Source organism: Crinia signifera, chromosome 3 (genome assembly GCF_055691185.1).
Source record: "Crinia signifera chromosome 3, ASM5569118v1, whole genome shotgun sequence".
NCBI lineage: Eukaryota > Metazoa > Chordata > Amphibia > Anura > Myobatrachidae > Crinia > Crinia signifera.
Window position 1 is genome coordinate 302,308,554 of NC_139219.1, and position 17,900 is coordinate 302,326,453.

Consider the following 17,900-nt stretch of genomic DNA (forward strand, 5'->3'; position numbering starts at 1 on the left):
CAGCGAGCAGGAAGCTCTGCTTGCTGTCGCCGCTCGCCCACAGCATTGAATACCTGCCAAGGAGTTTTCCCCTGCCCCTCTCAGTGTCCTCCCTCCCGCGTACCCCATTGCAAACTAGAGCACATATACTTAGAATAACAATGGGTCAATAAGAAACCAGTTTTTATTCCAACATGAATTTCATTTAATGGTGATCTACAATGCACAGTAAGGGATAAAGAAAAGATTTATCAAAGCTTAAAAAGAGATATGGTGGAGAGATAAAGTACCAAAGAAATCATCCCTTAATTGACAATTTCTCAAAAACTGGGGCAGATGTATTAAACCTGGCAAAGAGATAAAGTGGAAGAGAAAATGTACAAGCCAATCAACTCCCATATCATATTTCAAACACAGCCGATTGGCTGGTGCGTTCTCTCCTTCCACTTTATCTCTTCGTCAGGCATAAAACATCTGCCACACAGCCTGTAAAGTGACAATTAGTTGGTACCTATGTCTCTCTCCACTATCTTTCACCAAACGGTCAGAAATTTGCCCACATGAGCAATCAATAAGTCCAGATTCTCTAACAATACATTTAAAGTTGTATTGCGTAGGGATATTCACTAGAATTACTCACATGAGCCAGGAATGCTGAGAAGTATTGTCAGGATCACAAAATGATCCCATTATGAGAAGTATCCAACCTCCCAGCCTGAGCAACTGGCTTCTATATACTGTATGTATTCTAAGGGTAAATCAAAACAGTTGATAAGAAAAAGGGATAAAGAAAAATAAAAAAGCAAAAAGAATATATACAGTAGACATAATACTTACAAAGTTCCTCTGGTACACATACATTACAGTGAAGGTGCATTAGCACACGTTATTTCCTACTGAATACGGACTTTATAACATCAGAACTCACGGATTATACAGCCATTATTTACAGGAAAAAAAAGGTGGATGGTTGGAAAACCAACCTATTAGGCGCCTGGTGGTGGGATGTTTTAGTGGAGCTGCTACTAGAGAAGGGGTTGAGAGCCCCTAGAGAAGCTAGAAAAATACAGAAAAATAGTAGCGCTGGACAATATCTGATAAGAAATATACAAAATTTAATGAACACAATAAAAAAAATATAATAAAAAAGCACAAGAATTAGATAGAATAATAATGCATTCGCAATAACCTGGCACCTATTAGAATAATGAATATGTCCATTCCTAGTACACCGCCATAAAAGGATCCAATTTTGTCCAGAATGCAAGGTAGGTATAGTTACCGCAGGGTAATGTCCGACAGGAAGATGTTTTAATCCTGGATGAGGAAGAGCAAAAGCTGGAATCTTCAAGTGGTCGGTTTAAAGTCCCGAATATTGATGCGGCAATTGAAGTGGCAAAAAGATGATCTCTTCTGGAGGCGGCTGGTCTGGACCAAATAGTGATGATATTTAGCTGGAAAAGGTGCCAGGGGGTCTGCTCTTGGCGCGTTTCGCTGTATCAGAGTACAGCTTTATCAAAGGAATTCCTTTGATAAAGCTGTACTCTGATACAGCGAAACGCGCCAGGAGCAGACCCCCTGGCACCTTTTCCAGCTAAATATCATCACTATTTGGTCCAGACCAGCCGCCTCCAGAAGAGATCATCTTTTTGCCACTTCAATTGCCGCATCAATATTCGGGACTTTAAACCGACCACTTGAAGATTCCAGCTTTTGCTCTTCCTCATCCAGGATTAAAACATCTTCCTGTCGGACATTACCCTGCGGTAACTATACCTACCTTGCATTCTGGACAAAATTGGATCCTTTTATGGCGGTGTACTAGGAATGGACATATTCATTATTCTAATAGGTGCCAGGTTATTGCGAATGCATTATTATTCTATCTAATTCTTGTGCTTTTTTATTATATTTTTTTTTATTGTGTTCATTAAATTTTGTATATTTCTTATCAGATATTGTCCAGCGCTACTATTTTTCTGTATTTTTCATTATTTACAGGACTTTATACATCTATAGTAAAACATTCCATGCTTTGGAATCAGACCGTAGTGGAGGCCAGTGGTCACGTCTATATCCTACAGTAATATGGGGGAAGCGGATACTGGATGACCCTTCTTGTCTGTTATCGCGTCAGTGATTTAGGGTTGTATTTTTTTTAATTCTTATAAAAGCATCTGTGTCTGGGAAAGTGTTTAAGGCACGGCAAACAAGTTCTGCATTTCTCTTATCAGAGCCAACTCCACCGCACCAGACATGTTCATCGTTGGTCTCACACCCTTTATCTGAACCCGGTTCGTCCCCGTAAGCCCAGTGCTGTCCCTTTGGCCAGACAGACAATGTAGTTATTTCCTAAAGCTCCCAAGATCCGTGGAAGACGAACGCCGGATGGCGTGGGCTGCGCGGAGTAAAACCGTGTAATCCAGGAACGTCTTCCAGTCTCTGTGTAACGCATCGATAAAGAGTCTCTTTGCTCTGACAGTATCGACAAACACGCTCGTATATCAGTCTGCAAAACAAAAGGGAAGCACAAGAATCAGCCGCAGGAGAACCAGCTTTGTGAACGCTCAGTAATGTTCATAATACAGATTTATGAGCCATCCGCCTGGAATTAGTTATCTAAGGCTTTCCCACATTGAATATTCCCTGCTATCTGCTGTAAGCAGATGTTCCCCCGACCTGGCTATAATTTGTCTTTGAGAAGATATAATTCTATGGAACATATTGCTGTATCAAAGTCATGGCCAAGAAGTTGTAGACACATTAAACTGCAAATAGGAATAAATCTGGTCTGTCTGGGTTGCGTTTTACCGGCAGCACGTGGTTACACGACCGTTAAAATGTAACTTGATTTATGCGAGGAATTACGAATAACATCCACGATTATATATGCAGAAATTTCAGGAACTTGTCAAGAATAAAAGTTGTTTGGGACTGAACGGTGGACTTTGCACGCGAGATTCCCGTGCTGCAAATGGCATTAAAAAAAAATGTGTTCTACAAGCAAGCACAGGGCTGGTTATCCCGACACTTCCATAACAGATTGCAATTAGCACGCCAACTGGACAATCCGAAACAGTCATCATCATGAACTAGGAAGGTCTGATCAATAGTAGGGCCAGCGAGATCAGCTTAGGGTAGAGAATACAGGTACTATCCATCCCTCCTATTTTTTGGAAAATTTTATTTAAAAAGGATGTCACAATATAAGAGTATAAGGGATAACAATCTATGTCAGTGGTTCCCAACCCTGGTCCTCAAATACCCCCAACAGTGCACATTTTGCAGGTCTCCACACAGAATTACAGGTGACATAATTAGCGCAACCTGTGATCTTTTCAAATGTGCCTGGATAATGAGTGCACCTGCCGGGTGACTTGGAAAATGTGCACTGTTGGGGGTACGTGAGGACCAGGGTTGGGAACCACTGATCTAGGTCTACTGTGATCCAGCAGTAACAGAACTTAGGGGGTTATTCTGATTCACTCAGAAAGGCAATCACGCTAATGGATAAAACCATATGCACTGCAGGTGGGGCTGATGTAAATAACGTGCAGAGTTAGGTGTGTGTGTGTGTGTGTGTGTGTGTGTGTGTGTGTGTGTGTGTGTGTGTGTGTGTGTGTGTGTGTGTGTGTGTGTGTGTGTGTGTGTGTGTGTGTGTGTGTGTGTGTGTTCAAACTGATATCTATATTGCAGTGGAAAAATAAACCAGACCGTATTTACCCTGCACAGAAACAATAAAAGGTACTTGTTTCCTATCTGGGCGCCCATCGCGGGCATCGCGTGTACATCGCATGTCATTATAATGACATGCGATGCGACCGACGCGATTACCGCGATTTTTACATAGGGACCAATGTTAAATGTCCCAATTGACCCGCGATGACCGCGATTTACCATAGGAAACAATGTTAAATGGATCAATTTCCCCAAATTATCATAGGGAACAATGGGAAATGGGGCAAAAACACCCCTGAACATAAAAATGTCCCCCCAAAAGTAGTTGACGCCACCCCGCCATCAACGTGTACCCGAAGCGTGGCGAGCGCAGCGAGCCCGCGAGGGGTGGCGTTACGCGTCCTCCGACCTTTTCATGCCCTACTATCCACTAGGGCGTGGAGTGAGAATAGAATAGTGTGGCGAGCGCAGCGAGCCACCGAGCCCGAAGCGTGGCGAGCCCCGCGAGGGGACGCGGATACCTTCACAGTTATACGCGTCCCCTCGCGGGCTTCCCAGGTGTCCATGGCGACGCGGACACCTGGGAAGCCCGCGAAGGGACGCGTTTACCTGTGAAGGTATCAGCGTCCGCTCGCCACGCTTCGGGCTCGGTGGCTCGCTGCGCTCGCCACACTATTCTATTCTCACTCCACGCCCTAGTGGATAGTAGGGCATGAAAAGGTCGGAGGACGCGTACCGCTGCCCCTCGCGGCCTCGCTGCGCTCGCCACGCTTCGGGTTCACGTTGATGGCGGGGTGGCGTCAACTACTTTTGGGGGGACATTTCAGTGTTCAGGGGTGTTTTTGGCCCATTTACTATTGTTCCTATGCTGATTTGGGTAAATTGATCCATTTAACATTGTTTCCTATGGTAAATCGCGGTCATCGCGGGTAAATTGAGGCATTTAACATTGTTCTCTATGGGAAAATCGCGGGCATCGCGTCTGGCACATCGCACCCGATTTTTTATCGGCCGCGATGCCCGCGATGGCCCCGATTTTACCCCCGATTAAAATCGTGGGCGCCCAGATAGGAAACAAAGGAAACAAGTACCCAATAAAACACCCAAATCTAACGCTCTCTGCACATGTTACATCAGTCCCACCTGCAGTGTTTACGGTTTTGTCCATTAGAGAGTGATTGTGCCTTTCTGAGTAAATCCGAATAACCCCCTTAGTCCAAATAAAGAGGGCAATTAAAAACAGGATATATTGGAGCATGTAGCCCTTCTGCTCCCCAGAATCATAGCACAAATTATCACCCAATTAGGTGGAGGGATAGACTATAGACCGGGGATAATCTCCTCCATATTGTACCAAAGCCATTTGTAAACACTGTATAAGGGGTATCTGTGTCAGGACAGTATGTATAGAGGGACGCCAACTGTAAAGGAAATCTCCACATTTACCCTCATTATTTACAGATCTCTCTGTAAAGAGAAAAGAGATGGGTACGTAACATGTCAGACTAATAAATTACGCCCCAGGGGAAAGTGGTTCTCAAACAGTGTGCCATGGCACCCTGGGGGGCCTCTGGACACGTGTAGAGGTGCTTTGGGTTGGTGGTTCAGGAACAATTCAATTATTTATGGTCAATGTAACAGTCAAAACCAGTGATTGTGGCTCGGCAACCATAACATTATTATTATTATTATTATTATTTACAGTTTCTTATATAGCGCACACATATTCCACAGCGCTTTGCAGAGAATAGTTGAACATTCACATCAGTCCCTGCCCCAGTGGAGCTTACAATCTATAATCCCTACCATGTGTACACACACACACACACTTTAGGGTTAATTTGTTGGGAGCCAATTCACCTACCAGTATATTTATGGATTGTGGGAGAAAACCCACGCAAGAACGGGGAGAATATACAAACTCCGCACAGTTATAGCCATGGTGGGAATGAAACCCATGACCTCAGCGCTGTGAGGCAGCAATGCTAACCATTACACCATCCGTACTGCCCACATGTGCACAAATAGAAGCAAATCAAGTAACTCACCATACAACTGACCAGAAGGATGACAAACACATTTTACTTAATATTTGTTACATTATTTCTCAAAAAGAAACATTTTGGCCTTGGGGTGCCTTGAAATATTTTAAATGCTCAAGGGCGCCGTGATTGAACTGCATTTTGGGAACCACTGCTCTTAGTGTCTCAGCAGAGAGCCAGTGGGATATAATGGTCTATTCCACTGCAGCTGCCACTTGGGATAACAGACCTGTGCCTTGGATATTTCTCCCCAGAGTAGATGGTCCAATGAGTCCATACACAAGTGACCTTGAATAGGAGTTTGCGGATGTGTGGAATGACCAAGCAATGACCCATAACGCAGTACTTTGTTATTGGCCCATGAGGAATGAAGGAGGTCAGCATCAGACTGGTGACACTAAAATGGGAGTTCTATGAGGATTGCTTTTTGCTATGGGCAACCAATCAGATACAATCATCTTCTACAAGGTGCTACATAAATAAGAAGGTTGCTATGGGATGTATTTGAATCAGAGAAAGATGAAGGTGTGAGATGCCGGACGATTTCTGATTTTTTTTTTTTTAAATAACCAAGATCAGACAGCATCCCACACATCAAATGTCTCCCGCCCTGAGTAATGGTTTCCATTACATCCCGCCCAGAGTAGTGACCTGGGTTGGACCCGGGCCGCCTCTGACGTATGTGATTGTTCTTTAGCTTTGTACACACACTTCGTTTTGCTTTAAAAAACAAAGTATGTGTACACAGCTTTAGCATGATTTGCAACCCATGGTTGTGTCTAAGTGCTTCATACAACATTCACATTTTATATGGTCAGTTTTGGAAGAAAGGCGATACTTCCTAGTTACCACTGGCTGTAATTTGGGTGTACTGCAGAAAACTATAGATGTATATACTGGAATTACAATGATATAAAAGCAACAAAGTTACGGTTATTAGTCACAGTGTATTGCAGATCATCATATCCTGCAGACACTAAAGCCGGCAAGTGCAATAATTCTATCATTTATATTAATGTTAATCTTGCTGCATAGTAGCACGGCGGCAGAGAATTCCTCACAGTGAGCGGATGCATACAGCCCCCTGCGATAAGAACTGGCTGGACACAGTAACCAGGTACCTGTCCAGGCCCATAGAAGGTACTCTGCACATGCGACTGGTGATACATCAGAGATTCATGTTGCACAATTTCAATTTCACAATGTCATCACCATGGGGCAGAGGGCAGAGATGTGCTCCCTCACAGCACTGTATCAGATACTACGAGGACAGTGGAGGCCACCTGACTGACATACATAGGAGGTGTGTGTTGCCAGTCCACCCATTGCTAGCCCACAGGACAGTCCGTCCTAATTTCTTACCGTCATCAATAACGATCGGCTCTGGATCCAGCTTAAGAGTCTTCGTCAACTTCTCAAAGTATTTCAGGCCGGCTTCTTCCTGTTCCACTTCAAACAGGTACACGTCAATCGGCCCTCTATTGCTCTTCATATGGATCTCTATGCCATCCTGCAAAGCATTTACAAAACCATACTGTAAACACACTAAGCATATACATATAATATATACACACATATATATATATCTTATATTATACATACATAGGGTGTGTGTGTGTGTGTGTGTGTGTGTGTTAGGGTCTAGGCCTAATTCAAAGCCGTTAGCAAGGCTGGATGGTAGGGCATAAAATACCGCCTGTCAGCACAGGTTGGCTGAAACTTTAGTAAAAAAAATGCATGTCGACCTTTTTCATGTCAACCATTTGAACATGTCCACCAATATCGACCTAGAGTCATTCTAGGATCAGTCCGGCTACCAATTTCGATTGGACCGGACATGAAAACACGTGGTTCGGCAGCTAACTCGCCAATCCAAGTATTTATCAACACTGACTTTTTTTGCATAGGTGAAAAAAATAAATAAATAAATAAATAAATAAATAAATCAGCTGTATACTTGATTGGGGTGAATACCCATTCACCATAAAAAGATTTCTTTACCGAAGGCCAGTGGTTCCCAAACTTTCTTGAATTGTGGTATCAGCAGGAGAACCAGCAATATATATATTTTTTTTCATTTAATTCTACTGCCGCCCACCGCAGAGCACCTCTTCTGCCCAGCACTTTCCCGCTCGGGGATCAGATGCAATACATCGCGGGTGCTCTCTTTGCGGACTACGACTGTCAGTGATATACATAGGCTTAAATCAGCATTTTCTATTCCTTCATGTTGGCCCTTAATGACTATGACGACATGTACCTTGTCCACAGACATCTACCCTGTATTGTACCTTAATTATATTTCTATTGAAGCAAAGATTAGTAGTGAGATAACACCCAAAAATGATAGTATATATCTGGAGAGTGTGGCCCCAAAGGGAAATGTGGCCCCTTTCCATGCCTGAAGTAAATCGCGTTGATGTATAGACACCTGTAACATATTGCAATGAGGAAAGGCCATGCTGGCGCACAGACAGGGCTACACCTCCCCCCCCCCCCCCCCCCCCCCAATATGCTAATCCACATCATTCAACCTCGCGGAGGATCCACACAGTGTCCAGGGAACCCTGCTCACTTCTTTGGGTGCTGGCACTTCTAATTTCGTTTCTTGCGGTGCTTTCACAGCTATGAGGACCTGTTCATGGTATTCTTCAATACTGTGGATGTCCTGATAATTTACATATGCAAATGTATTCCGGGTTAAGGATAATAAACATGTAATTTATGATGATCTTGATCTTATACACACACTAAGCAAAAAACAACCGCTCTAATCTCTAGAACGGAACCATAATTTATACGGTTATTGCTGGTAGCGTGTACAAGCCGCATAGTAATCAGGCTGGAGAGACAGGGCGGCATCTGCCCCCCAGCGGGAACGTAATGCACATGAAAGGATATCTCTTGTTTGACCGGTCTTCGGTTAGCTGGAACAACTGGTGAGCACAGTCGCGGATTAGATCATCCAGGGCTTCCTCCATAGCGGTTAGATCGCTGATATCATTGCGGATCCGCTGTTGCTGTGGGATCTCGGTGCCCGTGTCGTTCAGGTCAGTCCCCCTACAATACGAAGAGATCAGTGTAATAGAAAAATAGATTCAGCGTGTACTGAACTCAGATGCCACCATGGAAAAATCAAAGTCAACTTAATGCAGATGGACAGTACAGACAACTTCAACAGCCATGCAGTGGGAAAGTGAGCTGACAGATCTAGTGTAACTCTGATAGAGTCGGACGTCCTTTTTGCCAAAGTGTCTTCTTGCGATGTTACTAGGAAACCAGGAGACATTATACAACACTTGTGTATTGTGTGCAACCGAGTCTACACCGGAAAGGAAAATTGATGTGCACATAGAAACAAAAAAAAGCTTTGTATGCAGATTCAGAGACTCAGATGCACACAGATATACACAGTCTCCCGTTGCAACTAAGATGCATTCTCAGCAAAAAAAGAGATGCCCGCCCCCCCATCATTAGATAAAACAAATTTTCCAAACAAGCAGTCGTTACCAAAATGCCAGCTACAATATATACATTTAACAGGATGAGAATAGTGATACTGCTACAGATTACTCTGGATCTGGGTTTGAATGAAACTTTTCATAATAATAATAATCCGTAACTGACTTGACAATGACCCTTTTTATCAGCATTGCTGTTATGTCACAGCACTACACACCGCAGGACATGCCGTTACAGGACTATACAACTCTAATTCTGTATATACAGCACCCAAGCACCATTAGATGCACGAATCTGCCTCTGCTGCATCCCAGTCCATCAATCTCCAGAGAAGATGCTGAATGTCAATCCAATAGCATTGATTGAATCAGCATAAATCATGTCACTAAAAGCCTCTTAACTTAATGCCAATGCTTTTACACTGTACTGCATTATTTTGGTTCTGTATATTGGCTATATATACCTTCTACAATGCTAAATATTCCCCCAGGGAAAGAAAAGCAGCATAAAAATACCATCACATGTGACCACTTACACCCACTGGACCACATTCTTGGACCGCTTTTGGATAAGACGGATCCCATCTAATACGTTGGTGATGTCGTAGACTCTCCTCTTCCCCACTCCCAGCTGTTTAGCAACATCATTTAGAGCCACAACTCCCTCTGGGGCGGATTTAATGATGTCCATGAATTTTCTGGTTAAGTAGAACAGCGAGACATCAAAGCGCGGCCGCGGTAACTTCAGAGATTCTGCAACAGAGCAAGGCAGGAAAATGAATGAGAAGTATTCCATAGCCAAGAACAATATGAATAACTAACATACCAGCTATGGGCTAGTCCTGCAGTCGTCACACTAGCCTGGAAGGCTATTACTCAGACACGTTAGCAGTTAAGGCGCGGACAGACGCATCGATTTGCTTTCGCTTACGATTTCCCCTCTCCACCACCTTTGGATTTTCCATTCGATCTGCACTTTTGCATTCAATTCGATTTCAAATTCTATTTACATTCAAGGTGCAGTGTACACAATTTGATTTCTTGGATCAAATTCAATATTTGCTTGGCTGCACAGTCTTTGTCTTTTCGATATAGAGAAAACGGAAGCGCGCCTCAAATCGAATGCCAGTCAAAAGTGTCCTAAAATCCATTCAATTTTGCTTCTATAATGCTGCCCATACACTTGTGCGATCAGATTCAACGCAACATCGAATCCGATCACATCTTGTGGTGCTAAAAGTTCCCCCTTCACAGCACCCGATTTCACATGCCATCTTGAGATGGCACATCGGGTGCTGGAAGAGGGCGGGGTTGTAAGGTAGCGCAAGAAGAAGCGCTAGCGGGAGGCGGGGGTCAGCAGAAAACCAATGTTTTAAACACTTTTGCCGCCACCGCTGACTGACCCTTGCTAGCACTACAGCTGCAATACCACCCTCTGCATACCGTCTCTCACGTCGACATTCGACCGGCATGCCCACGCATCTCGTCAAATGGTACACATTTTGTGCATACAATCATTCGATTTAATCTGCCAGATGTGGTCGAAATTGAATGATTGCATGCAATATCTCACAAGTGTATGGGCAGCATAACAAAAATCGAATCAAAAAAAAAAAAAAAAAAAAAGAATAGAGGGCACAATACCTGCCCTGGAGTGGAAACAAAGCCCTCATAAATGTTTCCTAAATAGAAACAGGTGACTGGAGGATTAGGATTATAAACCTGTCAAACAATATGGGGAAATCTAGAATGTAAAAGTTTAGTTTAACAATACACTAAGGGGCCTATTTACTAAAGATTCTAAAGGCCTGATGTATGAAGCGAAGTTAAGTGATAAAATGAAGAGTGATAACCAATCAGCTCCTATCTGTCGTGTTACAGGCTGGGTTTGAAAAATGACAGCTAGGAGCTGGTTGTTATCAAGCTCCATTTTATCACTTTTTGAAGCTTGATACATCTGGGTATAAAAGTGAAAAGTGGGGAGGTTGCTCATAGCAACCAGGTTCCAGGGGAGGAGAGAATTTAGAAACTAAAGGCACTCACTTTAAAATAAAAACTTATCTTATGGAAAAGTACATTTTTGCCCAGAACAGGTTTAGGAGCCCAGTTCCTGATGATGTCATATTTAATTAGCACCACACAAATTTGTATTTTTGAATTCCTAGAAAAAGCTACTGGCAGGGTGCAAATTAAATGGAAACATTATTTGCACTTCGGAAGTGGAAATTATATAATACGTATTGATTTCCCGGAATCAACAGCATTTAAGCAAGATTGCTTCCATCTTCATAGGATTGACCTTTTGACAGTATTACTGGCACAGCCGCTTCCCTAGACCCGGCACACAAACCCCCCCTAAGCCGCTTCCCAGGCCCGGCACACAGGTCCTAAGCCGCTTCTCTAGATTAGGCCCAAAAATTTGTTATTGTGCATGGGATGGGTTTGGGAGTGTGATTCCCTCTTTGTTGGTAGGGCTGGTCTGCTCCAGGTAAGCACACCCTAACACTTTATTAACATTTATGTTTTCCCTATCACATTGTATGTATTATTTTAACCACACCTTCACCTCCTTACATAGCACTTATGTGCTTCTTATTAACCCCTACTAATTTTCATTTGTGTGCTGCCCTGGAGTAGTCAGCCTGTGCCGGCATATTGGGGGCCCACACCCCAGACCCATACCCAGTGTTAGGGACCCCCAGTGACAGAGATGCCTTGACGTACGGCCTGGGGGCTTAGCCCTATATCTGCAGATATATGCAACCAAGATCTCTGTATTATCTGATTATTATATGTATATTTCTCATTCAGTGTGCAATTGGGATAAAAACTGTTTTTTTTTCCTAACCAGATTTACCCCTCCCTGTTGGCACCTGAATGACATTACATCTGATTGAGCAGCTTGCCAATAAAAGTGTTGCGCTTCCCTAGATTAGACTCGTCCTGCAAATAACTTTTTTTCACCCAATAAGGAATGTCTGCTCTGTTTTCCCTAATTGATAGCGCCATAAAGTTACCTAACATTGTTGCTAAACCTGTCAGGCAAATACAGCGCTGAAAATGTACACAGTATGAGGAACGGATTACAGCTTTAAGAGTAGACTAAACTTGCAGAAATTATTTACAAAAGGTGTTTCTAGTGAAACAGCTGCTGCCAGGATTTCAGGAGGCATTTCCTAGCGTTGCTGCCGGGTTGGGGTGCGGTGTGAAAGCACCAAACATAACCCAGGTCGACAAATCTGTCAATTCGACCCAGGTTATTAAAAGGTTAAACCAGGTATAAAGGGTGATCCAGGTGTAGTGTGAGAGTGCCGGACTTGCTTCATAGCCAGGTCGGACCCGGGATCAAGATCATGGGATTGCAAGCTGAAAGTGGTACCAGTGCAAAGGCCCATGACTATGTAAAGACAGGTGGTAGGAAAGACTATACAAACAAAATGCATTTCTTTTCTTAGGGAAAACAAGCAGATTTACACATTGGGCTAAACCTCAGCTGATGTACCACATCAAGTTGTAAGAGCCAATCGCCAGCTCAAAGCTGATGCAAATACCACACCCATCAACAGTGTGAACGCTTTGCACCAATCACATCTACACCTTTGCTCCACCCACTTTGTCACACCAATAATCTCTCTCACTGCAAAAGAACACCCAAGTACGGCATTGATCAGTGAAACTAGGATATGTATCTAAACCAGGCACAACCAAACTATGGCCCTCCAGCTGTTGTGAAACTACAAGTCCCAGCATGCCTTGCCATAGTTTTGCTATTAGCGAATGCTAAAACTATGGCAAGGTATGCTGGGATGTGTAGTTTCACAACAGCTGGAGGGCCACTGTTTGGCCATGCGTGATCTAAACACAAACACACACACACACACACAGCAGAGAGAACATGTCAACCACGTGGCATACTCACTTTTCTGCCTACCCTCATCACTGGTTAGGTCTTCCAGGAGCTAGAAAAAGGAATGTAATAAATAAGTATATATTAGAGCAATATCAATAAAAAACACACACACACACACACACACACACACACACACACATACATACATACATACATATATATATATATATTTAGTGACATATGGAAGAGTGCGTATATAAATGGATAAAGTCGAAGGCTCTCTGGTTTTCTTCCAGGCTAAACATCGGTTTCTGAAATCTAGAAGACCCTCAGATTACAACCCATTTAACCCCTCAGTAGTGAGGTTTTTTTTGTTTTGTTTTTAAACACAAAAAAATGCCAGCATAGATTCCCGGCCTTGCAGTGCCGGGAATCAGCTTAAACAATTAAGCCCACCCCACAGTCAATAGGAGCCTTGGGGGTGGAATTTATTTTTATTCCCAGGCACCATGCGAACAGCACTGGTAATCCCCAGTAATAAAGACTGTGGCAATGCAGCTTATGCTTGGGTCTAGCCGAATTCAGGTTTATAGAGGAAAATGCTTTACGAGTTACCTTTTCCTATACTACATGAACCTGGTGTCAGGGACCTTCTAATAATACTGAGCTGCTGAATGTATAGCCTACCTCTCATTTGCATACAGAAGCCACTGGCAGTGGGCAGGAAGTGCCAGCAGGAAAGGGAGAAGACAGATTAAAACCAGCAAGCCTTTCTGTTATAACAGCCATATTTAGAGGAGCAACTAATGGTGACACATATGAGGACATGCATCTTTTTTTTCATTGTTTGGACATGTCTGAACTATGTAGTTCTATGTTCGCAGCCTGACTGCACATATATGGGACTGACAATATTACCAACCCTGGTGAGCTGGAATACCATGCTGTACCTTTTAAGCATGGAACACATAAATTACACAGGTTCTGTAGCAGATCTCAAACCTGGGTTTACGCAGCTAGAGAACCTGTGTAATTCACAAGTATCACTGTTTAAATGGAGAGTGTGGTGAGGTAGATTGATATTTTTAAATTCATGAAAAACTATTTGTTAATGTCGCTACCCAGTTTATAAATATTTCAGGCGATCATTTGCAGCTTACGTGTCCTTCATGCAATAATACTTGTTGTGATGTTTCAATGAGACCTTTTTATGCACCTGCCAAATACAACTTGTTCTCTTCCCCGTATGCTCTTGCCTGTATTTTGGTCTGTACTCCCCCTCAAAGAATATTTTATGAAAAATAAGATACGTGAACAAATGACATCCAAACTTATGTTTGCAGATATTAGTTGCTTATCACTTATCACTATTTCCATGAACGCCCTTCTATAATATTACTTTCTGGACTTTCATGGTTGAAGTGGATGCTGCACAGCACTGTGTTCGCCTTTAAATCCAGTCAGCAGTGGCCGGATACTGTTTTGCAGGATCCAGCCACAATGCGGTGTGTGACCCCACACACCCTCCTTCTGGATAAGCAGGTTCCACTTGGCCGCTATGTGTGGCCACAGAAGGTAAAGACTCATTGAATGAAGGGCCTGTATTGGTAAGACGGATATATCTATATACGGTAGATGCTAAATCAAAATGGGCTTGATTCAGCATTCTGGCAAAAGTTTAGGGGCCAGATGCACTAAGCTTCAAAAGTGATAAAATAGAGAGTGATAAACAGCCAGCCAATCAGCTCCTGCCTGACATTTTTCAAACCCAGCCTGTGACATGGCAGGTCGGAGTGGATTGGCTGGCTGTTTATCACTTTTGTAGCTTAGTGCATCTGGCCCTAGGTTTAGGTACTGGGGGGCGGTTGGGTTGCTAAATCGATGGTGGTCAATGGTGGCTAAGGTCAGGCTGCAGGAGTGGGGTACACACCATGGGAATGTTTAGGCAATGAGAGGAGGCTAGTGTCAGGCACTGTCGGGGGAAGGCTAGCGTTAGGCACTGTTGGTTAGGCTTCAGGAGTGGAGTCCAGCGCACAGTGGTGCTTCCCACTGTTAGGCACTGGGAGAGGTTAGGATGCAATTTTTTTCTTTTATTAAGGGACAACTTGTACACACTCGACCCCCTCAATATTGGGGAGGTTGGGCTGGGGGCATGGGTTATATTTGGGAAAAGTCCTTTACCCAACCGGATTTATAGACATATACACACACACACACTACCGATGTAAACAACCGCCCATGACACGACCCCTCCCACAGCAACCCACGTGTAGCACAGTGCAATAACCACCTCGGTGTCCGGACCTTCGCCCTCTCCAGGGATCAGGTCCATCATGTCCGGAGAGGCGGGCGGGGATGTCATGATATCGGCGACCTGTCAGCAGCACGGCCCTCATCAACAACAGTACACACTGAGCTGAGGCTAAGCTCCGGACTCCAGGCCTCTCGTCAGTCACATGGCAGCCAACGTCATCCAGTTCGGACCAATAAGCCGGCGATGTTTCCCTCCAAGCGCCACGCTGGCTGCTGATTGGCTGTGTAGTTCTCAGGCGATGATTGGTAGAGAGCCATCACGAATTCCATTACTAGAGAGCCAACTTCCGTTCACGTAATGACTCCTGCAGGAGACATTTTTATAGCGTTCGCTGAAGAATTTACGATAGTTCTTGTTGTGCAGGCTTTTTTATCATCTGCTTGTGGCACACTGACTGTAGATCTCAGTGGGTGTGGTATACTGTAGCTCACACTGTGACAGTGTCTAGGTAGACCATGCCTGGCGCCAACTGCTGTGAAACTACACGTCCCAGCATGCATTGCTCGCTGTATATATATATATATATATATATCTCCTATATATTTGGCTACATCTGTCACTCAAAGTGGGTGTCTGTGTCTATAACGCTCTGTTCCTGGACTTTCCTCTTAATGTGTGATTGCCTTCATCTGTGCTGAACACCTTTCTGAGAAATTAACCTGTTTAAAACAGGTGATGGCAATCATACATTAAGGGGAAGTCTAGAAACAGAGCATTGTGTCCCTCCTGGAGAGGGTCATTGCCAGACACCCACTGCCTTCCCATGTTGCCCAGCACTGCTACTCCACAGCCACCAGGTGAGCGCCCCCCTCCCGCGATTTGCGTCAAAACCTCCCCCCCCGCGCCCCCCCCCCCTCCCGCGATTCGCGGCAAAAACACCCGCTCCCCCGTGACCCCCCCTACCGCGATTCTCAGCAAAAACACCCCCGCGACCCCCCTCCCGCGATTCGCTGCAAAAAGAACCCCCCCACGACCCCTCCCGCAATTCGCGGCATACCCACCACCCCGTGACCCCCCCCTCCCGCGAATTGCGGCAAACCCTCCCCCGTGACCCCCCCCCCCCGATTCGCGGAAAAAACACCCCCCCGCGACCTCCCTCCCGCGATTCGCGGCAAAAAGAACCCCCCCGCGACCCCCCCTTGCACGATTGGCGGCACCCCCCCTGCGACCCCCCTCCCGCGATTCGCGGCACCCCCCCCCCCCCCCGCAATTCGCAGCAGCCCCAGGATTAAATGGCACATGCAAAACACTGACATGGCTATGGTCGACAATGAAAAAGGTTGACATGAGTTTTTGAAGATTTATTTTTAATTTTTTTTAATTTTTTCATATTCATTGTCATGTGTCGACATGGACACCAATGAAGTGGCACACTTATGTCAACATTTACATGTGTTGACCTTTCTGTGTTGATTTTTTCTTGTGGCGATTCGCGTCACACCCCCCCGCAACCCCCCCTCCCGCGATTCGCGGCACCCCCCGTGACCCCCCACCTCCCGCAATTCGCGGCAACCCCCCACCGGAACCCCTGTGAACCCCGCCCTCCCACGATTCGCGGCACCCACCCCCGCGACCCCCCCTCCCGCAATTCGCGGCACCCCCCCGTGATTCGCGGCAGCTCCAGAATTAAATGGCACATGGAAAACACTGACATGGCTATGGTCGACAATGAAAAAGGTTGACATGAGTTTTTGAAGTTTTTTTGTCATTTTTTGAATATTTTCATATTCATTCTCATGTGTCGACATGGACACCAATGAAGTGCCACACTTATGTCAACATTTACATGTGTTGACCTTTCTGTGTTGATTTTTTTCTTGTGGCAATTCGCGTCACACCCCCCGCAACCCCCCCCTCCGGCGATTCGCGGCACCCCGGCACCCCCCTGCGACCCCCCACCTCCCGCAATTCGCGGCAACCCCCCACCGGAACCCCCATGAACCCCGCTCTCCCGCAATTCGCGGCACCCACCCCCCGCAACCCCCCCCCCCTCCCGCAAATCGCGGCACCCCCCGCGATTCGCGGCAGCCCCAGGATTAAATGGCACATGCAAAACACTGGCACGGCTATGGTCGACAATGAAAAAGGTTGACATGAGTTTTTGAAGATTTATTTCATTTTTTGAATGTTTTCATATTCATTGTCATGTGTCAACACGGACACCAATGAAGTGGCACACTTATGTCAACATTTACATGTGTTGACCTTTCTGTGTTGATTTTTTCTTGTGGCGATTTGCGTCACACACCCCCCCCCACACCCCCCCCCCCCCCAACCCCCACTCCCGCGATTCACGGCACCCCACCCCGTGACCCCCCCCTCCCGTGATTCACGGCACACCCCCGCGACCCCCCCTCCCATGATTTGCCGCAACCTCCGCCCCGTAACCCCCCCTCCCGCGATTCGCGGCACCCACCCCCGCTACCCCCCCTCCCACAATTCGCGGCACCCCCCCGCGATTCGCGGCAGCTCCAGAATTAAATTGCACATGGAAAACACTGACATGGCTATGGTCGACACTGAAAAAGGTTGACATGAGTTTTTGAAGTTTTTTTTTTTCATTTTTTGAATGTTTT

At 45.2% G+C, this 17,900-nt stretch overlaps 1 protein-coding gene across 1 annotated transcript; it reads right to left on the minus strand.

Annotated features, from left to right (window-relative positions):
• Positions 1–1,945: 1,945 nt before the first annotated feature.
• On the minus strand, positions 1,946–15,469 carry E2F6 (E2F transcription factor 6). The gene is made up of 7 exons (XM_083178555.1): positions 15,301–15,469; positions 13,080–13,119; positions 9,697–9,913; positions 8,599–8,759; positions 8,275–8,387; positions 7,062–7,209; positions 1,946–2,488 (listed from the first exon to the last, which is right to left on the minus strand). Exons 1-7 carry the CDS (start codon positions 15,370–15,372, stop codon positions 2,484–2,486), a joined length of 756 nt encoding a protein of 251 aa, XP_083034681.1. The 5' UTR covers positions 15,373–15,469; the 3' UTR covers positions 1,946–2,483.
• Positions 15,470–17,900: the final 2,431 nt, after the last annotated feature.